Genomic DNA, 23660 nt, shown 5'->3' with positions numbered 1-23660 from the left:
GGACTGCAGAGGCCTCAGTTCGGGGCCCAAGTGAGTATGCTGACTGCTGTAAGAACCTCGAGATCCTGCACAGAAGGCATTGTTCCTGTTAGTGTTAATGATTTTAACATGGAAGAAAAAGTCCTGCAAACTATGCCCCTTATGAATGAGAACAACAATACGGGAGTGTTAGTACATCCTTGCATTGATCCCAGATGAACATAGCCGGTTGGATTTCACACTAGACCTGCCAATCACAACATGTCCAAGGCATCAGAAAGAACATTAGTCAATATTTTGTGTGAAGATGATGTTTATGAACCACAGCCCTGGCCAATAGGGACGCTAAACTTTACACACCCTACTAACACACACATACACACACTTTAGAGAATTGTTTGTACATCAAGATTGGCTTCTCTGGATCTTGGCAGCTTATCTCACTGGTTTTCAATGAATGACAGAATGACACTGGTTTTCACTGAATGACAGAGATGTACTACTCTACACGGCAATGCAAACAATCAGCAGAACGAAGATGCTTCCTCAAGACCATTGAAACAGATCAAGTATGTGCATGTTAATCTTCAAAGTACTGCAGTGTCCGATCTGCTTCTGGTGCTCTGTTGCTTCGCAGGACATAATTGTGTAATGTTCTGAAAATAAGAAGGCGTAGATAGCGGGTATTTCGTGTAATCACCTTATCAGTGTCCGGCAGGCAAGCGCTGCTTATCCCTAACCTGATTTTTTTTTGTGTTAGAAGGAGATCCATCAGGATACATCCACAGTCGCTAAAACCCTATATAAAGCTCTCTCACTCTGCTTTATCATCTGAGGTGCTCTATTTTCTTGGAAAATGACCAGGTGGAAAAGATGAGACATGAGATTCAGAGAATAAGACATGAACTTTTGTAGATAATGCCAATAGTTGATGTGAAAACCAGGGGTTTTAAAACTGGTGTCTGGAACCCCTAGGGAGATGCAATGGGGTGTTTGAGGGTCTGGGGAAAAATGGAGAGAGAGAGAGAGAGAGAGAGAGAGAGAGAGAGAGAGAGAGAGAGAGAGAGAGAGAGAGAGAGAGAGAGAGAGAGAGAGAGAGAGAGAGAGAGAGAGAGAGAGAGAGAGAGAGAGAGAGAGAGAGAGAGAGAGAGAGAGAGAGAGAGAGAGAGAGAGAGAGAGAGAGAGAGATTTTACAAGCAAGATTTTAGAAAATGCCTAATTTTTAACGGTTAACAACAGTAAGACAAGCAAACTATATATACAGTGAGGAAAATAGGTTTTTGAACACCCTGCCATTTTGCAAGTTCTCCCACTTTGAAATCATGGAGGAGTTTGAAATGGTCATTGTAGGTGCATGTCCACTGTGAGAGACATAATCTAAATTTAAAAAAAAATCCAGAAATCACAATTCATAAAAACTATTTATTTGTATGATACAGCTGCAAATAAGTATTTGAACACCTGAGAAAATCAATGTTAGCCTTTGTTTGCAATTACAGAGGTCAAACGTTTCCTGTAGTTTTTCACTAGGTTTGCACACACTGCAGGAGGGATTTTGGCCCACTCCTCCACACAGATCTTCTCTAGATCAGTCAGATTGTGGCCTGTCGTTGAGAAACATGGAGTTTACAAAGAGCTCCCTCCAAAGATTTTCTATTTGGTTTAGGTCTGGAGACTGGCTAGGCCACGTTTAATGTGCTTCAACCTTGATATGCTTCTTACAGAGCCACTCCATGAAATTTAGTGGAATTATGACCACAAATTTCTATTTTGGTCTCATCTGACCACATGACTTTCTCCCATGAATCCTCCGATCATCCAAATGGTCATTGGTAAACTTAAGACGGGCCTGGACATGTGCTGGTTTAAGCAGGGGAACATTCCGTGCCATGCATGATTTCAAATCATGACATCTTATAATAAAACTTATAATTAAGACGCCAGATAACATGTTAATTAAATATTTTTGTTTAAATAAGAATGTGATTATTTCATATTTATTATGAAAAATATATATTTTTTAATATTTGGGCAACATTTGTGTTTTTTAACAGTGGTGCCAGTGTATTACAGTGTCTCAAGATAATAGCTCTTAGCACTGTGACATTTTTAAAGCCAGTTATTTAAAGCTGTCATGAAATGGCTTTTTAAAAATGTTTATACTGTGGTCAACTAATGATGTTCGTGTGGTTTTTACATTCAAAAAACATCATAACTAATAAGTAATAGGGCTATTTTCTACAGTGGTTTTGAGGCTCTCTACAAAACGCTGGGTTTTGGTGGGCGTGCCGCACTGGAGACTTGGAAGTAATCGCCCACAGATAGGATTGGATAAGATTTGCATATTTAATAAGCTTAAGCTCCCCTGTCAGTTCAGTTCACACGAGAATGGAGAGAGTGAGGGAGAAGCGGGAACTGGAATGATTTTCTCGATCACAGGGCTCGTAAACATCTTTATCAAACAAATACAATGATTTATTTATTTTTCATCCACCTGCGATTGATTGGACTATTATTTTTATATTACACATAGCCCGCAAGATCGCCGTTATAAGCGCGAACCACGCGCACACACGTACACTTGAGCGCCCTGTCCTTCAGATGTCAACTTGAGGGAGAGAATAGCAGAACAAGAACGGAATATAATGAGATTGATCGGCCTGCCGGGCTTTGCAAGCCCAGGCCCACACAAGTCCAGTGTGCAAAAGGTATGTTCTGTTAGACACATACACAAGCAAAACGATCTATAAAAATGCAATACTATCACATATAAAAACACGTTTTACTCACTTCGGTGTGTTGCACCATTCCTGTCGGATCCAAATCCAGCATTGACCGGAGATTTGTTTACAAACGATTCCACAGTGAACTGAAGTGAATGTCTTCCCCATGTGAGCTGGACCCTCATTAAAAATAAAGTTCAACCACACTTCCCTAATAGTAGGGCCCGAAGGAAGCTTATGTAGCGACTGTGTTCTTCCACAACCAGGAATAGAGCAATATCTTAATTTTCCTCTGCATGTTTATTGTTGTTGATCAGCTAGCATGAGTCCTCCATGAGTTGGTGGGCGGGGCTATGGATTAGACACGCTGTATAGGCAGTGTTTTGTCGCGCAGTGTCCTAAGTATGAAGCACAGGACTGTTTGCTGAGCCTGGTGTCTATAAAAGCTTTTCTTTGACTAACAACGAAGTTTTCAGCTCTGAAACTTAGAGGATATTCTTATATAACCATGACCTTTTGTATATCAAAAGCTCAAGGGAAAGTTGATTTCTCAATTCATCACCCCTTCAATTTTGGAAACAACATGTCATTAATATTTTATACTATTTTTCATCACTGTATAAAAGGGTCTTTACAAACAAAAATATAAAACTGCTTTTATAATTTACATTTCAGGGTCCAACGCTGAAAAGACTTTCTTTTCTCAAACCAGACTGGTTTATGCTGGTTTAATGCCGGTCTGACTGGTAGACCAGCAAAGTCATTAAAAAAAAGAAATCTTGCTGGTTAAGCTAGTTAAAAATCATGTTGGGGACCGCAGCATCCAAGCGCAACATATGCTGGTCTCTTCAACAGGGTAGATGCTGAGAGATATGGGCAGCCTGAGAGACAGACAGATGGCTAACTGGGCAGATAGAAGAACTGACAGACAAGCAGGAGGACAAGAAGAGACATGTAAGAACTGAGAGACAGACAACACCCTGTCACAGATGTTGCCAACAGGTCCAAGTGATTACAAGCAAAGCAGCACATCTCATTGCAGGAGAATCACAGCTTTTCAAAGGCAATTTCTTGGCTAAACTCTTTGTCCAAGTGGAGGATTCGGACTGACAGGTCAGCGGCTCCCACACAGACACCTATACAAACTAGCAAAACAATTTACGTTGGTGAGGAGACACGCGTAACATCCATTCTATCTGCCCTCACACTCCCTACCTCCCTAATGATGAAACTTTACATCTAAAAGAGTAATCCACATGCCTTTGATAAAGATGGCTGAATAAATAGGTTTGTACATCTGGTACACATTTGGAACAACTTAGACAAGCGCTCTGGAACACCTATTCACTGTCTAATCACAGGCAAAGTGCTAAAGGCGTCTGAACCTGTGCTGTGTGTGCTCTGTTAGTTGTAAATTAATCTCAATTATAAAAACATATAGCTTTGAATCTAAAATCTGAGCCATATTCAAAACTGTTGTAAAAATTCAATATGCTGATCAGTTTAATCTTGCTTTAATGTGTCAAGTTTCTAAATTGATTGGCAACATTAACAGGCTTTTGAGCTATATTATTGTAATTGTTCTTTTTTATGATGATCATTCTTCTTTTTCTTCTTCAAAATAATGAAAACAATAATAACAACAACAACAATAATAATAATTATTAATAATAATCAATCATAATAGTACAATTAAATTTATTACTTTACTAATAAACAAATGTTATTTTATAAATAAACAAAACAACAATATACAACTAATATATATATATATATATATATATATATATATATATATATATATATATATATATATATATTTGTGTTATTTTATTTATAAATACATTTAAAAATACATAAGTATAATGTAATGTATTTTAATATTAAACGGCATTTATTATTAATAATAATCGTAATATTATATATTATATTGTATATATTATTGTAGTTATTTTATTGATAATATAATTTATTAATAAATATAATTTTTCCATTATTAAAATGTAAAAATACAAATATTATATAAATATAATTTATTGGAATAATAAATAAAAAAAATTTTTTCCCTATACAGCAGCAGCAACAACAATAACAACAACAGCAACAACAATAATAATAATAGTTATTTAACAAAAGAAATAAGGTTTTAGGCTATTAAAAATAGGCCAAACTACATGTTTCAAAAACATATACATCAGCACAGCAAAGAAAACTGACTTATTTTAGAATTATTTTATGGTGCCTCGGATGGTTTATTGCTCTTACAAAATTATGGTCTTACAAAAAATACTAACGTAAACTTATCTTCTACTATAGCTCGAAAGCAATGTCTCTACATGATACAGGTAAAACAGATAAAACAGGAGTAAATCAACCGGAACAATGATAGTAAAGTACAGAGTATATCATCTAGACAAACTTTTTCTAGCTCTACAAAAACATTTGCTCTAAATAGGCCTGTATTTTCATAGTACTTTCACGCTGATGCTCATGTGAAGTGAGACTCTTTTTGAAGAGTCATTTATCCACTCACAAACCAAACCAGAAAATAATGTTTTTTCCTACAGAAACACAATGTTTCTGTGCTGTTTACCATGACTCTCCATCATTGCACTGTGCTTTTCACCGTTTCTATACTGTTTTTTTCCTTCTACAGAGGAAACACAAGCAATAAAGTCTATCTTTCTCAGTCTCAGTAAGAGTCCAACTCTGCTATTCTCCGTCACACGGCCTCCGGCTGTAATGACACACATCATCAGCCCCTCACCAACAATCCCTCCAAACACTACATCATGAAAGACAGGCTCACCAAACACATCAAATACCCTCCAGAAATCAGGGAAGCCTTGCAAACAAAGTCTCTTGTCTATACTACGTAATTGCCTTCAGATCTAATCAGGTTTCGGTCAGCGCACCGGTGTTTTTTTCTCTGTCCATGGCCAGCATGCTGGAGCAGCACTCCCATTGTACAGATACTGGTGGAGGTGTGCGGCCACAGGACGCCGGACTTTAATCAAAGAGACAAGCGGGAGAGCCGGTGATGGCTCAGCACGGGCTGAGGGACAGTTTGGCACTGGCCCGCTGTTTCCCATTGTGCGCCTGTTTCCCTCAGCGGGTTTGATGAAGAGCTGACAATGTGGCAGGTAATATGGGGCGGTAATCAACAATACCTTACACAGGTCCACAATCGGCCTGTTAAGCGGGTGATTTAGATAACAGCCTCCCGCTCTGAATGCAGCGGCGTTTCTGGCTTCTTACATAAAACGTCTCTGAATTTCTGGATAAAATAACTTGCTCACTAAGAGCTGGGCTGTGTGGTTCTTTTTTCTTGCCCGACCCGACGTGGTATGCACATAATATTACAAATAAAAAAATATTTTTAAAAAAATCACTGAATTCATTCATTAAATACAAATTAATATTTATATATTAATAAATTTTTATACATTAATACATTTTTAACTCAATTGAACAACCCATTCAAAATTCATATTTTTATTCAGTAAGGACACATTAAATTGATCAAAAGTCAGATTAAAGTCATTTGAAGTCACAAGTGATTCCTATTATTTCAAATAATACTGTTTTTAGAACTTTTTATAAATCAAAGAATCCTGATTTTTTTTTTTTTATCAAAGTACCCACAAACATAATAGTCAATGATAATAATAAGAAATGTTTCTTGAGCACAAAATTAACATATTAGAATGATTTCTGAAGGATCATGTGTCACTGAAGACTGAGGTATGATGCTGACAAGTCAGCTATGCCATCACATGAATAATGAAATATAAATGTATTACATTATCTTTTATATACAGTTGTTTTATTTTTTATTTTTTTATTAAACATATGTAAATTAACTTAGATGGGTGTAATTGGACGATATCAGTTAATAAAAGCAGATTGCGGTTCGCAGGCATAAATGTGATAAATGGAAATTGAAAAATAACAGGTTAAAACAATTAATGAAGCTATTAAACCAAACAATTTTATGCATTTCCCTTTAAAAGCATGATTATTTATTTATTTATTTTGGTTCGCTTTGTTTTTTATTTTAAATCAAAGCGTGTTGTCTTTGACCTAAGATTGACTGAGATCATTTTCTACATAGGCAAGAATTACTTTAATGTTAATTGCAAAAATAGCAACACTAATTACAACAACAGCCACGTATGTTATGTGCCTGAATAAATGAATTGTTTCTGCACCTCTTTGATGTCTAACTGCGGAGCGAGAATGAGTCTTCATATCAAAGTGCTATGTTCCTTCAAAGGAAGAGCTGAAGTCTCTCGACTTAAGGGGCTGAATGTAGGGATCAGTAAAGACAGCATGCATGGGAAACAAATGTGGTTCCCTAGGTGCTTTCGATATGAAAACGTATACGAGTATCAAATTTCTCTGTCTACCATAGAGCTGTATTTATTTACCCAAGTTCTCAGATAACAGAGAATTCCTTGATGTTCAGACTTTGATGTTTGTAAGTAAGTTCTCAATGTTAGAGGCAACCGAGCTGACACTATATCTATGTCTATATACACTTTATTGCCAAACATTTTGGGACACCCCTCCAAATCATTGAATTCAGGTGTTCCAATCACTTCCATGGCCACATGTGTATAAAATCAAGCACCTAGACATGCAGATGCTTCTTCAAACATTTCTAAAAGAATGGGTCGCTCTCAGGAACTCAGGAGTGAATTCAAGCGTGGTACTGTGATAGGTTGCCACCTGTGCACACCATAAGTCCATTCGTTAAATTTCCTCACTACTAAATATTCCACGGTCAAATGTTAGTGGTATAATAACAAAGTGGAAGCAATTGGGAACAACAGCAACTCAGCCACAAAGTTGTAGGCCACGTAAAAAAAATCACAGAGGGGTCAGCGCATGCTAAGGTGCAAAGTGCGCAGAAGTTGCCAACTTTCTGCAGAGTCAATAGCTACAGACCTCCAAACATTGTGTGGCCTTCAGATTAGCTTAAGAACAATGTGAGAGCTTCATGGAATGGGTTTATTATACTTTTTATGTATTAAATTACATAATTAATGTTATGCCGCCACTGGACTCTAGAGAAGTGGAGACGTGTTCTCTGGAGTGACTAAACATGCTTCTCTGTCTGGCAATCCGAAGGACGAGTCTGGGTTTGGCAGGAGAACAATATGTTGCACAAAGTGTAAAGTTTGGTGGAAGGGGGATTATGGTTAGGGGGTTGTCAGGGGTTGGGCTTGGCCCTTAATTTCAGTGAAATTAACTCAATGCTTTAGCATATATATGTATAAGATACTTTGGACAATTTCATGTTCCAAACTTTGTGGGAACAATTTGGGGATTGACCTTCCTGTTCCAACATGACTGCGCACCAGTACACAAAGCAAGGTCCATAAAGACAGGGAGTCGATAGAACACTTTTGGGATGAATTAGAGAGGAAACTGCGAGCCACACCTTCTCGTCCAACATCAGTGCCTGACCTCACAAATGCACTTCTAGCAGAATGGTAAAAAAAAGAGTTCTGCACATGATCTACTGATGACAAATTACAAATACTGATGGCAAATTAAAGAACAAAGATAATTTCAATAATGATCAATGCAATCTACCAAGAGCAGCACAAATTAACATCTGTTTTAAGACTTGCTTTTTGGGATGTTAAATAATGCAGCAAATACCAGTACGTTGACTGGCGCAAACCTTAGTAAATCACCTTGCATGACTCATATAAATACTCTCCTCCCATACATTTTGTATCTGAAACGGAAACTCCTACAAATGCATATGCACCGATCGGTCAGTTGAACACACCTGTTCATTCCTGAATTAATTATTTGTCACAACAAAATTATTATTATTTTTTAAAAATCGGTCGAATGAATGATTCACTGACTAACTCATTTAGACAATGATTTGTTCCACCTAGCAGTATTATTTTAGTTTTATTTATATACTATAATTTTTTTATTAATATTTTAAATTATACTATTTTCCTATATTTTATATAAATTTTTTTAATTTTTTTTATTTCATTTTATCATTTTTAAAAAATATATTTTTTTGTTTTGTTTAAAATTATTTAAGCAAATAGTTGTCAGTGTGAATGCTCCTACACTTCAAAGCTGATCAAAATCGATAACAGTCTGCCAAGTCGCCAACTAGCACAAGTTGTCTGCATACTGATTTACTTGTTTTTGTTTCCTGCTGCTGTTTGGATTGGGATTGTAGTTGAGCGTTTATCAGAAAATACATTCGCAGATTACAGCGAGTAATGGACTTGTACTGTTTTCATGGGTGTCTGAAAGTATTTCACGCTTCAAAAACGTCCCCAAAGGAACACCCACACAATGTTTCTTAATGCTGCGACCCGTAAATCCCAGTTGACTAGTCTTAGGCAGGTCAGGAGTTGTTACTCACCAGCAAGGCTGCCTGGTCTCTGTAGAGTGGCGGTAGCGTAGAGATCGTGGGATATCTTGTACTGCTCAGTCGAGTGCACCAGCCTTTTGGTGGGTGAAAGCGTGGCGTAAGTAGACACTCCGGCGGTCTGCAGCTGCTGATAGATAGGTGATGCGTTATTGGGCGGGGACGCTAACCGGTGCGGGGAGCCTGAAGCGTGAGTGCCAGGTGATCCTCCGATGCCCACCGCATTGATCGGTGAGCTACTGCTGTAGGATTTCGCAAGCCTGCCCGGAGAGGGCTTGGGGGAGGCCGAGGAGGACGAGGAGGGCAGGCGCTGGGTTGTGGCGTAACCGGGGGTGTCGGAGGCCGAGCCCAGGCGCTGCAGTTTAGTCGGGGATCCGCTGGACTGCATTGAGTTCAGGGGCGAGCTGACGCGCTGGGCAGGCAGAGTAGAGCTGGAGTAATACAGGCCCGGGCCGGACGCTGCAGATGGATGCTGGGAACCGGACAGCAGGGCACCGCCATGGCTCTGACAGGATTCGCCCGCTGCGAGCTGGGCTGCACGGTTAGATGTCACCTAGGAGAAGAGTAAGATAACTGTTATATTTAAAACTATATTCAAAACAGATCCTAATTTTTTTAAAAAGAAAGAAAAAAGATCCATTATTTCACCCTTATGATGTTTCTTTCTTCTATGGAATCACAAAGGAAGATTTTTAAAGCGTTGCATTGCTATTCAAAAGTTTGGCAGCAAGATTGTGTGTTTTTTTAATTAAAAAAATAAAATAATACTTGTATTCAGAAATTATTTCTATGGCAAATAAATGCTGTTCTTTTGAACTTTCGAATCCTGAAAAAAATTATATTATAGTTTGCACAAGACTGTTTTCAACACTCATAATTAGAAATGTTTTTTGAGCACCAAATCAGCATATTAGAAGGATTTCTGAAGGTCTCACTGTGACACTGAAGACTGGAGTAATAAAGGCTGCTGGAAAATTCAGCTCATTGGTTCTTGAATGTTGACATGACCAAACACAATGACATTTAGAGTTTGTGCTGCCATATTTGATGTAGTCAGTTGTGGGAAAGTTTTTGACCCCAATGACTTTCATATTATGACAAAATGACCAAAAACATTTACCAAAATATCTTCTCTTGAGTTCTACAGAAGGATGAAAGTAGGGCTGCGCAATAAATCGAAATTATCTAAATATCGCAAATGTACATATCGCAATATGCATATCGCAATGACACAATATCTGAAATCTTTTAATAGGCTACTTCAACATTGTGAAAAGTGTATTGTGGCAAGCAGCGGGGCAAGGGACCGCGAGAGCGGGCCGGTGACGAGTGGTAATGAGTGCCAGCTGCGCGACACACTGGTCTCGTCTCGACGCCAAGTGACGGGAGCATAAAGGGAAGAGCAAAGGCAGCGGAAGACGAGAGAGGACCAGGCCTGGACTTTACGTTGAGTTTTGTTTACGGTTTATTATGTGTGTGTGGGCAGTCGTCTGTGAGGGGCTGCCCACATTTATTATGTGTGTGTGTGTGTGTGTGTGTGTGTGTGTGTGTGTGTGTGGGCAGTCGTACGTGAGGGGCTGCCCGCGGTTTTACTTTCGTTTTGTTTATTTATTTTTACATTAAAACGTTTGTTAAACATTCGCCGGTTCCCGCCTCCTTCCTTCCATCAACAAACCCCGTTACATGTATGTTTAAGGTCGGCATATAGCAGAGAATCGACTGGGCACACAAATGTTACTTATGTGACTTGGTTATCAAACACATCCACTTGCGAAAAAACAACTCCTTGCAGTCTCGTGCTGTCTGACATGAACACCGAAACGTGCGCACAAGCCGCTCTGAAAGCATGTGACCCCTTCAGTTCTGTTTTAAGTCACTTTCAGAAGTTCAAGCAATGCTTTCTTTTCCCAGAGAGAATGTGAACCCCAAATGGTATCATTTTCATTTATATATATATATATATATATATATATATATATATATATATATATATATATATATATATATATATATATATATATATATATATATATATATATATATATAATTTATATAGATTTTACAAACTAATAGCAATATCGCATCATCATATCAAATATCGTTTTATTTAACAAGGTATTGCATATCACACAGCCCTAGATGAAAGTCATAATTAGTCTTAATTTTCGAGTGAACTGTCCCTTTAAGTTGGCTTACTTGATATTCATATGGTTATATACGAGACAAGGGCATAAAATCTTCTCAGAAACCCTTACAAATCACAATAATTCCCTTGAAAGTAATAGATGCAAGCATGTTTCCTGGACACATAAAAAAAGTCTGTAAATGGAAGTTATTGCATATACATACACAGCCATATGTCGCAGTTCCTCATGGGATCACCACCCCTTATGTCAATGGATGTTGCATCGCCCGGAATTCAGAAGGGCAGGCGGGCACAGATACACTGGGGCAAAATAATGCTGGCCCATTGCCAGTCATTTAGAAAGCTTTGGCGTTTGAACAAACATTTCTTCCTTTAGATTCCTCATAATCACCATGACGATTGTGGGTGATTACAATGAAACATTAGTTCCACTGTTTCTCATTTACAGAAAGCATGAAACCTGATTATTCTTATTCAGAATAAATTAGGTTATTTTTAAACTGGCAGCCAGCGCAATTTCCAGTGGGGGGAAGCCTAGCTGTGTTTTTTTTCTCCTTCATTGCATTGATATCAGGTAATATTCAAAGGGAGAGCTGAATAAATATGAGGCAAAGGTCCTGAAGATGGAGAGAATGATTGCTCTAGAAAAGTGTATGACATTTAAAGATAAACCGACTTTGTTTGCCTCCACACTGTGTTCTTAAACAAAGATTCTTAAGTAAATCTCTTTATTAAGAACAGGTTTCACTGTATAGGTGGAATGTAGGGTGTTGTGGTGATTCGCAAACCACAATGGGCATCAGAATGGAAGAAACTATTGTTTCATCTCAAAATCTTTGGTGATCCCAATTTTTACAGGTAAGTCTGCAACGTCAAAATTCCTGTCACAACAGGTGCAATATTTCTATAAACCAATTAGATTGGATAGGTTAGAAAGAAGCCAGGAAATTGAGATTATTGGCTTTTTCACGATTTTTACAGGTATCTAAAAATGTATTTTTGGGGTATTTTTTTACCCAAATGCTGGGTTAAGTCTGCAGGGTCATTTTATTGGGTTAATTTTAATATTTTTACCCAATGCTGGGTGGTTTTGCAGCTGCTGGTTTATCACATATCTACCAAGCGCTGACAGGTGAGATGGCACAAGGTAAAGCTGCAATTTTATATAGCTTATGTAACTATACAAGATTGTCATTTAATGAAATGGAACAGCCTACTGATACCGGTTTTCTTCCCATAGATTCCCAACGGTTGCTCTTGCTGCTCCTGTCACTGTCACAACCTAGCAAATGGGTTACAGTATAAAATCCAAGCAAGTCATTTTTACCTAGCATGTGTTGTGTTCAGTATTGACCCAGTGCTGGGTTGCCAAATAACCCAGCATTTTTAGAGTGTAAATATCATCTTCTGTTATTAATTACTTACCCTAATGTAATTCGACACCCGTAAGACCTCCGTTTATCTTCGGAACACAAATGAAGATGTTTTTGTTGAAATCCGATGGCTCAGACAGGCCTTCATTGGCAGCAATGTCATTTCCTCTCTCAAGACCCATAAAAGGCACTAAAGTCAACAGCTCTACGTCATATTCTCGAGCATGCGTTGTGGCCCACACGGAAGACGAGAATAAGGTTGAATAAAGTTGTTATTTAGATTTTTCTTGCACACAAAAACTATTCTCGTCACTTCATAAAATGATTGTAGAGCCACTGTAGTGAGATGGACGTTTAACAGTCTTTAGTACCTTTTATGGGTCTTAAGAGATGAAATTACACTGCCAGTGAAGGCTTTTCTGAGCCATCAGATTTCATCAAAAATATCTTAATTTGTGTTCTGAAGATGAACAAAGGTCTTACGGGTGTCGAACGACATGAGGGTGAGCAGTTAATGACAGAATTTGGGTGAACTAACCCTTTAAAGTTAACTTAAAGTATACTTCATTTTCCGTGTTCTGCTCCATCTCACAGTCTTGTTCACACGGATTTTAAAGTACTCAACCGCGTGGATTCGACACATGCAGTACAGTTGCTTTTCTATACTCCACAAGCTGCTGCACTGAGTGGTGTCATTTACGGGACATTTGTTCAGAAGGTCAGAAGAACAACAATAGCAGATTCGCCACCGCATGCGAAGATTAGAAGAACCAAAACAAAAACAATGAAGCTGCTTTGTATTGCTCTCTTCACACTCTTCGTCGTCTACTGCACAATACATCACAACTGCATATTTCCACCTACTGGACTCTTCTGTCGTTGCATAAAGGCTGCTGCATGGTTGTCCCTGAACACACATTGCGCGGACTTTTGCAGAAAACGGGCGGCCAAAGTATACTTTGAGCTTTAGTAATTCAACCTCACTAATTCATGTAATTACTCAATAATTAATTGTTGGGAACATTGATGATCATCGTAACCCAGGGTTGGGCAACTTCGGTCCTGGAGTGCCCCTGTTCTTTCGAGTTCAGCTGGAGCTAAACTCTGCAGGACAGCGGCCCTCCAGGACCGACGTTCCCCATCCTTGTCATAACACATTCCTAACTGGGTCCTAACCTAAAATCTTTGCCTTGTCGACACGTAATCTGAAGGTTGTGATATCAAGCTTCACATTGGACAGTGTTGTACAACCGCACTGCGCCTGAACAATGACAATAAAGAGCTTGACCAACTTGGCCAAATCTTGGTCATTTGATTTGTTGAAGATTATCACTGTACATTCTTGATGCAGGGCCTTTACCATACTGATTCTTCTAGGTATCCCGAAGACCTGCTTTGGTTACTATAAAGAATGAAATAATAAGGTTCTCCTGTGAAATCAGGCTGCAAAAAGCTTTTCAGGTTGTAACTGTAATCTTTATTTTCAGTGTGCTCCTTTTGATAAGACTTTAATGAATGAGATAGAAAAGATGGAAGAATCCTCTCAAGAAAAAAAATCTCTCAAGATAGGATTGTGAAGATTTAAAAAAAGGCGTTTAATAGCTCAATATCGTGTTATACCAAGGTGTAATGCAATTATACCATCATTCCTCTGCCAAATACTTTATCTCTCCATCTCTCTCTCTCCCTCCCTCTCCTTCACTAAGAGGGAAAACTGCATCCCGGCATAGAGAGAAGAGGAACACCTACTTGTAAAGACTGTTACTGGTTCCTGATGTGGATGAATTATTTAGGGAACAAGAGGTTTATGGTGTTAAAAATATCTACATAAAAGCACCTAACTGATGTGTTGTGTTATATAAACCCATCCTGGAGCAGACAAGCCCTCTTCAGATTACCCGGCCTCCACAGAATCAACCCAACAGTCCACACAAACACAGAAGAGAAAGAAAAAGAGAGACGCTGGGAACACAATGCATGTTTTGAGAAACCGCATTAATTTAAAATGAGAATGTTTTCAAAGAATCTTTGCAGAGAAGCTCTCCTCAACTGTCTCAGAAACAAGTCCGGAGGGCCGAGGAGGCTGGCCATCTTTCATTAAAAGACAGAGGGCCTATGTGTTCATTAAAAGTGTCAAAGGATGAGAGAGGGAAGAGAGCAAAAGGGAGGGCAAGGGAGCGAGAGAGCGAGGATGTGCCAATGTCAGCTTTATCTGGACCAACAGCTCAGGCACTTCTTCTGTCATTTGCATACATTAGACATCCGGTTAATTAGCGAACATGGAGGAAATTAAATATTTGTGGTCTGAACAGACTCCGTACCTTTTTACGGGAACATTTCTAGCTTGTAGCAGGTGCGTGCGACTCGTTTAAAAGAAATGAAAGTTGGGAGAAACCGCCCTGCAGGCTTTGCTGTAATTACAGTCTCATCAACAGGGCACAATTTAACTCCCCGGATAATGACAAAGTTTGCCTTGCCCACGCTTGCCGCTCGATGCAATGCAGTACCACTGGCGTCTGCTAACAAATGCTTCGGTCTTGCAGTTAATTGCTTTAATCAGGTCTCGAAATCACTTTTTAGGCAGCAGCTTGAAACATGATCCCAGCTGGAGCCCGGGAATCATTTCGCGCCAGTCCCAAAAAAAAAAAAAAAACAGAATCGCTACAACATCTGATCACGAGAGACTTGCGGTGCGGAACGGAGCCGTCACGTTGAAAAACAGAGAGAGAGGAGGTGAAAATACAAACGTGAGGGATTGGTTTTTAACGAGACCAGGAGGAAAGAAGGGAAGAAGAAGGGCTCACCTGGTTGTAGCTGTGCACGGCTCCTCCGGGCTGGCCGCTGGAGCGTGGAGGGGGCTGAGGCTGCTGGGTTTGAGGTGCGGACAAGCAGTCGCTCAGGGCCAGGGTCTGGTTACTATGGTAGCTGGCGGAGTACTGGAGGGAGCCCTCTGGGTTCGAGCTGAGCTGCAGTGAGCTCTGAGAGAGCAGACTCGGTCCTGTGTGCAGAGCGCCAGAGCGAGAGAGAGAGAGAGCGAAAGCGAGAGAGAGCGAGAGAGAGAGAGAGAGAGAGAGAGGGAGAGAGAGAGAGCAATTTCAGCAAGGCAGCAATGCAGCCCTCAGCCTGGCAGAAATGGCATACATAATTTATTAGAAGGGGAGGAGTAAAATGGAGAGAAGCAAAGGAGCGAGCGTAAGACAGCACGAGAGATGGGGTTAAAATGACAAGAGAAAACCCACAAGCTAAAGAATGTGAGAGGAGATAAGTGTGTTTATGGGTCTGTTTGTGGGTCTGAAAACAACTGAAGAGCTGGCAGAAATAGGGATGGGCACGAGGACAATTGATCGTGATCAGTCATGAAGGCACTAAAATGGAATGATGACTTTTTTCATCTAAACTTCAAACCATTTAGTAACTAACAACCATACACAAATGTCTCAAAAAAGACCACTTTTTTGAAAAAAGTTAATGGTCACAGTATGATTTTATAGCAATAGCTACTTTGCAATGACATTGCACTAATAACTAGCTGGAATGGAACACCTCAAAACACTCGATTTGAGTTAATCACCTGAGCTGAAAGTGTGAGCTGTATCTGATTCATTAAGGTCTCTCAACAATAGGCCTACATAAAGACATTTACAACAATGTTTAAACACTGGCATAATGATAAATCAGAGATGTTCTCATTTTAAATGATCAAATAAAAACGGAATAAACGTTGTAAATGTTGCGAGGTGGGGCCTCTATGGACTTGTTTGTCCAGCACATCCCACAGACGCTCAATTGGATTGAGATCTGGGGAATTTGGAGGCCAATTCAACACCTCAAACTCTTTGTTGTGCTCCTTTAAACCATTCCTGAACCATTTTTGCTTTGTGACAGGGCACATTACCCTGCTGAAAGCGGCCACATTTCCATAAAAGAGTGTACATGGTCTGCAACAATGCTTAGGTAGGTGGTACGTGTGAAAGTGACATCCACATGGATGGCAGGACCCAAGGGTTTCCCAGCAGAACATTGCCTCCGCCTTTTTTCGATAGTGCATCCTGGTGTCATGTGTTCCCCAGGTAAGCGAGCACACGCACCCGGTCATCCACGTGATGTAAAAGAAAACGTGATTTATCACATGCCCACTGTTGCCGCTTTCGGTAGTGGAGAGAGGTCATGGGCACCCTGACTGGTCTGCGGCTACGCAGCCCCATACACAACACACTGTGATGCATAGTGTATTCTGACACCTTTCTATGAGAACCAGCATTAACTTCTTGAGCGATTTGAGCTACAGTAGCTCATCTGTTTGATCAGACCACACGGGCCAGCCTTCGCTTCCTACGTGCATCAATGAGCCTTGGCCGCCCATGACCCTGTCGCCGGTTCACCACTGTTCCTTCCCTGGACCACTTTTGATAGATACTGAGCACTGCAGACCGGGAACACCCCACAAGAGCTGCAGTTTTGGAGATGCTCAGACCCGGTCGTCTAGCCATAACACTTTGGCCCTTGTCAAACTCACTCAAATCCTTATGCTTGGTCATTTTTCTAGATTCTAGCACATCAACATTGAGGACAACATGTTCACTTGCTACCTAATATATCCCACCCACTAACAAGTGCTGTGATGAAGAGATGATCAGTGTTATTCACTTCATAATATTATGCATGATCGGTGTCTACATACATACTGTATATACTGCATAAAATGCATTACTACTAAACAACAAAAATAGCATGTGTGCCACCTAACCCCCCTCTTGAGTACTCAGTTGATTTATCTGTCAAATACTTCTGTAAACATAATGACCAAAATGTCCATCCCTGTCAGATTACAAAGATAATCAGCAGAGGCCTGACTGCGTGTTTGGAGAGCAGCTCTTGGCCAATCTGACAGCAAATGAGATTGTATCAACAATCAACAAATTCATAGTTTGTCAAGATGCTATCAGCCCTGATGTAGCCTTCAGCAAGCCCATGTCTGGACTATCATTCTCCAACAGAGATTAGCTGCTCCCTGAAACATACTGTGAAAATAATGATTGTTTTTCCCCCTCCGCTCTCAAAACCCTGTGTCCTTAAGAAAAGCTTGAGTTAAAGCATCTCCGGTTTCTCAGGAGGAGGATGTTGTCTACTCTTCTCATGCTACACAATAATCTATGGCTCCTTTATCAGACAGATCCATCAAGCTGGTCTGGAGAGATAAGAAAATTGGTGCATTATTCGTGTCCATAATAGCCTGCTGCTCTCATTTATGTTTGCATTGATCTGTAAACCCCTGATCAGAAATGGGGAATGCAATGTAGCTTTGGTTATCCTAATGCTTTTTTTTTGCCCTGGACCCTTGGTCATATTATCAGAAAGTCATCGGACTTCATGGCATGGCAAAGCCATTAAAGATGATCAAAAGCAGCAGCACAGTCAGAACAGTCTGCATGCTGAAATATTCCTTTAATGCAGTCACATAAATTCTGATTCTCATTTCTTTTTGTGCCAGATACGTTTTCGGCTTGCTGCGGTAGTCATGTTACCGGTGTTACACGGTGTTCAGCCATACACAGTTTACATTTCTTGCCCACTTTGCTTCATTTATTTTTTTTAAATAAATAAAAATATTTAGTTTCTTTGGACAATGGAGGCTACAATTACATAAACATTTACATTTTCATTTGATTTACATTTGATCTTTATATAAAAAATAAAGTATATAAAAACAAAAACTTTTATTTATTTAATTATATAATATTTATATTAATAATTAAAAACGTTTTTAAATGGAAATAAAACAAAAATAATAGAACATTATATTTTGAAATAATGCATTATAAATAAATCAAAATATGATTTATTAATATCATAAAATATGCATTTATGCATTCAAAAATTAAAACAGAAAACAATTATGAAAGCATACATACAAAAACAGTGCAAATATGCATGCATGCATGGATATATAATAAATTATACAATAAATTACTTTAAGAACTCTAAGAACTAAATCAATAAATAAAATATGGAATTGACATGGGTGAGTACCATTTCTGTTCAATGACCACGAGGCCATGTTATTGGCCGACGCTGATAATCAATAGACTAACAATCAGCCAGACTGATATATTGCTTTCACTCATGCTAATATTCTAATGTGGTGTGTTCCTTTTCTTTTATACATATATATGTACTTCTTTGTTCAAGTAATTTTCAGCTTCCAGGGAATATTTTTCTAATTTGAAACAGCATGTCTAAACGGCTGCAGCTTCAGCATCACAGCAGTGACCCTAAATATTACTCTTCACCTAGTGTAAGAAACGTATACTGCTCTTACACATCTGACTTCCCTCATCCTCAGTCAAGCCTACCCAAGAGATCTGCCGCGCTTTCATTCACCACCTTAAAACAGAGCGGCTGGATTAGTTTAACTGAGGATAACACCTCTATACATGTAAAGCAGTGTTGCTGAAACTCAAACATCAAAGAGCTGGGCAGCTCAGTATACTGAAATCACACAGAATAAATCACACATGCCCAATTTACAGGCCTTCAAAAATCATTTCAAAAGCTTCTGTGCGAAGGTGTTCATATAGGAATGCTCCTCTTTTCCCATGTCTCCCATTTCTCTATAATGCGGTCTCAAAAATACGGTTTGAAATCGCCAGTGTTCCTTACGTCAAAAATTCTCTTGTAACTAATCAATTCAACGTGTGGGCGGCCTTTAGTATATTATTAACTATGCCTGCTCTGAAGTAGGGGAGTCTCAAGCCAGGTTATCCCTGTATATTTTTCTGATGATTTGAAAAATCAGGAACATGTAGCAATATAGCAGGTAAATGATCTATGTATACTACAATGATGAACTATATGCCTTTCTCCACTGACGTGCTAAGTTGTTCAAAGTGTTTCTAAGGATACTGATTGTTAGAAGGCAGCTGTCCAACTCTGACATGGCGAATGGGAACATTGTTTGAGTATTATTAGCAACAAATGATTAGTTGTTTGATAACGTGGTCATTAGTCAAGCCAAAGGCTAATCTTACTAATTACTAGTATGTGTCTGACGTTGTAGAGAGCGATACATAAAATGCATTACCATTCTGATACATCAACTTGTAGACGAGCCTGTACGAGCGAGTGGAGGCGGGGCTCATTAGTATATTAATGGATCCACGTTGGGGCTGCATGATTTGGGGAAAATATATAAATGCGATTATTCTGGGTAAAATTTTGATTGTGTACATAACATTTTGTGTTTATATATTAATATGGCCAATAATAATTATTATGATTATTATTACTGCTAAAAATATTTTTACAAATATTTCCATTACAATAACATTTTCATAATTAAATAGAGTATGTCAGAATAAATATTATATATATATATATATATATATATATATATATATATATATATATATATATATATATATATATATATATATATATATATATATATATATATATATAATAAAAAACTGTGTTTATCTGTGATATCAATTTCTTAACATCTATGTCTTTAATATGAAATATGAACCTCTTGTGCATCCACTGTGGGGAAAAACTCCTGTACATTGAAGAAAAACTTGGATTGTCCTATAAACGATTGTCCTATAATTTTTAAGTTTATTAAGTTTTAAAATGTATTAAGTATTATTTTTCTTATTATTTATTAACTAAAAGTTGAATTCATACTGAAGGCCAGAGGGTGCCCTCGAGCAGAAAGGCCACATTTGCCTCAGAGAAGTAATGACGTTAGTTTTCAGGAAATCCCTTATGTGAAGCTAACGCTGTTGGAAAGATTTAAGTTAAAAATGTCCTATACCTGTGAATTTTGTGCACTGGAAAAAGAAACTATTTTGCATTTGTTCTTTCACTGCATTTACTCAAGACTGTTTTGAAAAGAAAATAGAAAATGTAAGGGTATGATAGAAATATGTGTATTCGATGTCCTCTTTTATACTCAGAAGGATAATTTAGAATGCAAAGAACAACATATTATACAATTATTGATTTTATTAGGAAAATATCATACATAAAAAGAAGTGGGCTCAATGTAAACCAAATTTTTCACATTTTGTAAATGACTTAAAATTATATGTAAACCTCTTGGAACAAGCAAAAAACAAAAAAGCGATGCAAACGTAATGCTTTAAAAGCACTGGACTTTATGTAATTTGTATTTTTTATTTGTATTTTTTATTTCCTGGCAACTAATGTTAATGTGATACTATAAGTATGTAAGACCTCTTGTTCTCATGGCATTGAATAAAAAAATTATTAAAAAAAAAGCTAATGCTGTAAGTCTTTTTTTATTTATTTTAATTTTTTTAACATTTTAACTTATGTTATATGATATTATTTTATGTATTAATAATTTTTGCTATTGTGATGGCTGAATATTTGTAATTTGATTTCTATAATAAAAAAAAGAAGAAGTTAACGCTGTAGGATAAATTAATGTACACAGAAACGCTTTGATTAAACATGACGACAATAAACACCACTGCAGCAAAATATGGTGCATTTGAGATCTTCAAGCCATCTAGGGTATTGTCATAATAATAAAGTATATTATAATGCAGTGCTGATTGACATAGACTTCATGGTCTGCCTCATTCTGTGATGAGAAGCCACATCAGCTCACAAACACTCGAGAGGTAAAGCATGTCATTAAACGTTGTCTTTTGCTGATCAGGTTTATGAACAATTCACTAGTTTGTGAAGATGTTTGACTCCTGTTGCTTTTTCAAACGCACGTTATAAGCGACTCAAACTCGCAGTCTTTCAGACGGAGCAGCGTTTACTCCTGATCACTGAGCCGCTCTTCGCTAACACACTGGGCATTTATTTATTTCATTAAAATCACAGCCTTTAAGCTTTCATAATCGCACATTACCCAAATCACAATTGCGGTTCGATTTTGATTCATCGTGCAGCCCTAGTCCACGTATACTAAATGAAACAAGGGTGTATGGTTAGATTCAAACTATTTTAAGGCATGAATAATTTTTTCACAGTGCATCACAGTACACCCCAAAATTAGATCAAATAAACACACTAGATAGACAGCAGAAGAAAATTGGAAAAATTACAGTCGTTTCACCTGCAGTGGTATCAAGAAGGTGCTTTTTCATGTAATTCCAGGCTGTTAAGTTAACCACTGGATGGAATAAACTTGTACTAAAAATATACAGTATAATCCCATCATGGAAGTGTATAGACTGTTGGACTGATGTATAAAATACCACCACAAGTAGACCCTCAACTTTTTGCCGGGCTCGATAATTTTTTTTTTTTTTTTTTTTACAAGGCTTGCAAGAGCAAAAGCAATATCATCATGCTGCTTTTCTACAAGAAAGAGTGCGACATGGATATAAAAAATGAGAAACTACGGAAACAATTGGAAAGTCTGACATTACACATAGCAGCAGTCACTGAGATTGATGCCTTTGAGACATCAGACTTTTTCTTATTCCTGTAATGCTTCAATCACTAATGCATTCGGAACGAGTCAGGGACAAGCTCCATTTAAAGAATAAAGTCTTCGGAGCACGGAGGCCAATGTTTGTTGGCTGTCCGATAATGCGTAAAAGCGTGTCCACATTAGACACCTCCACAGCGCTCCAGCTACTTTATCTCGACTCACCCGGCTATCAGATGAATTATTGAAAAGCCACTCTGTCCTTAGCGAAACGTTAGAGCTCACTGTAATTCCAGCCCGTTATAGTAAATATACTTAGTTTCCATACATAATTCATGTCCTTTTATGTTCGGCTGTGGTGTTCTAACGCCTGAAGCCCAGAGAATGTTGTGGTTGAGATGTGTATTCGGCGGAGGCGTTATCTGTTTTGATTATTCAGACTTTAAAGGTAGAATTGGATTGTAAAAACCTGTGGCATTTTTCTCATCACCAAAGTAAACAGAATGTGCAAAGTCAATAACTTATTTAAAAGCCTCTTTGAACTCAGAAAAAGATCAACGGTATGCAACTTTCGGGTGGAGTAATACATCATCGATAAAACAGACGCTTAAGCTTTTGTGTTCTTAATCTCTGCCAAAAAAAAAAAAAAAAAAACATCACAAAACCACACGGATAGGCCAGGATGAAAGGCTAGTGATTTATGAACTAACACTGTAAAACCTAAAACTTAAAATTATCTAAATTAAACAAATTAGTTCTATCAAATTAACTTTCAAGTGTATTTTTAACTTTTTCTTTCGAGTTGACAAAACTGACACATTTTACGTCATTTGAAATTTGATTTGTATGAATTTGATTAGCACAAGAACAGTGCATAGAGAGCTTCATGGAAGGGGTTTCCATGGCTGAGCAGCTGCATCCAAACCTTACATCACCAAGTGCAATCCAACACATCGGATGCAGTGGTGTAAGTGCATCGTGGAGACGTGTTCTCTGGAGTGACAAATCACACTTCTCTTTCCAGCAATCCAATGGATGAGTCCGGGTTTAGCGGTTGCTAGAAGAACTGTACTTACCTGACTGCACTGTGCCAAGTGTAAAGTTTGGTGGAGCGGCAATTATAGTGTGGGGCTGTTTTTCAGGGGATGGCCCCATAGTTCCAGTGAAAAGAAGTCTTAATGTTTCAACATTTCATGCTTCCAGCTTTGTGGGGATGCCCCCTTCCTTTTCCAACATGACTGCGCACCAGTGCACAAAGCAAGATCCATAATGATATGGATGAGCAAGTTTTGGAGTGGAGGAACTTGACTGGCCTGCACAAGTCAAGTGCAGGAAGAACCCGAAAGAACAGCTTTGGGACGAATTAGAGGGGAGACTGCGAGCGAGGCCTTCTCGTCCAACATCAGTGCCTAACCTCACAAATGCGCTTCTATAAGAATGATCAAAAATTCCCTGAAAAATACTCCTAAACCTTGTCACTTTTATAGCTGCGAAGGGTGGGCCAACTCCATATTAAACCCTACAGATTAAGAATGGGGTGTCAAAGTTCATGTTCCAAAACTGATTCAATCTCATTTTTGATTGCTGTATATTAACCCCCTAGCTTTTTAAA

The 23660-nt window shown here is 38.4% G+C and overlaps 1 protein-coding gene across 1 annotated transcript in view; it reads right to left on the bottom strand.

Annotated features, from left to right (window-relative positions):
* The window catches only part of ctnnd2a (catenin (cadherin-associated protein), delta 2a), a 396135-nt gene that overhangs the window by 191789 nt on the left and 180686 nt on the right, over positions 1–23660 (bottom strand). The window contains exons 6-8 of the mRNA XM_067434320.1: positions 15441–15634; positions 9112–9670; positions 8–65 (exon numbers count right to left, since the gene is read on the bottom strand). Coding sequence (XP_067290421.1) covers positions 8–65; positions 9112–9670; positions 15441–15634 — 811 coding nt within the window. The remainder of the gene's footprint in view (positions 1–7; positions 66–9111; positions 9671–15440; positions 15635–23660) is intronic.

The sequence above is a fragment of the Pseudorasbora parva genome, chromosome 24, assembly GCF_024679245.1.
Source record: "Pseudorasbora parva isolate DD20220531a chromosome 24, ASM2467924v1, whole genome shotgun sequence".
Lineage (NCBI taxonomy): Eukaryota > Metazoa > Chordata > Actinopteri > Cypriniformes > Gobionidae > Pseudorasbora > Pseudorasbora parva.
The sequence above is the reverse complement of the archived record's forward strand: the minus strand, read 5'-3'. Positions and strand labels throughout refer to the sequence as shown.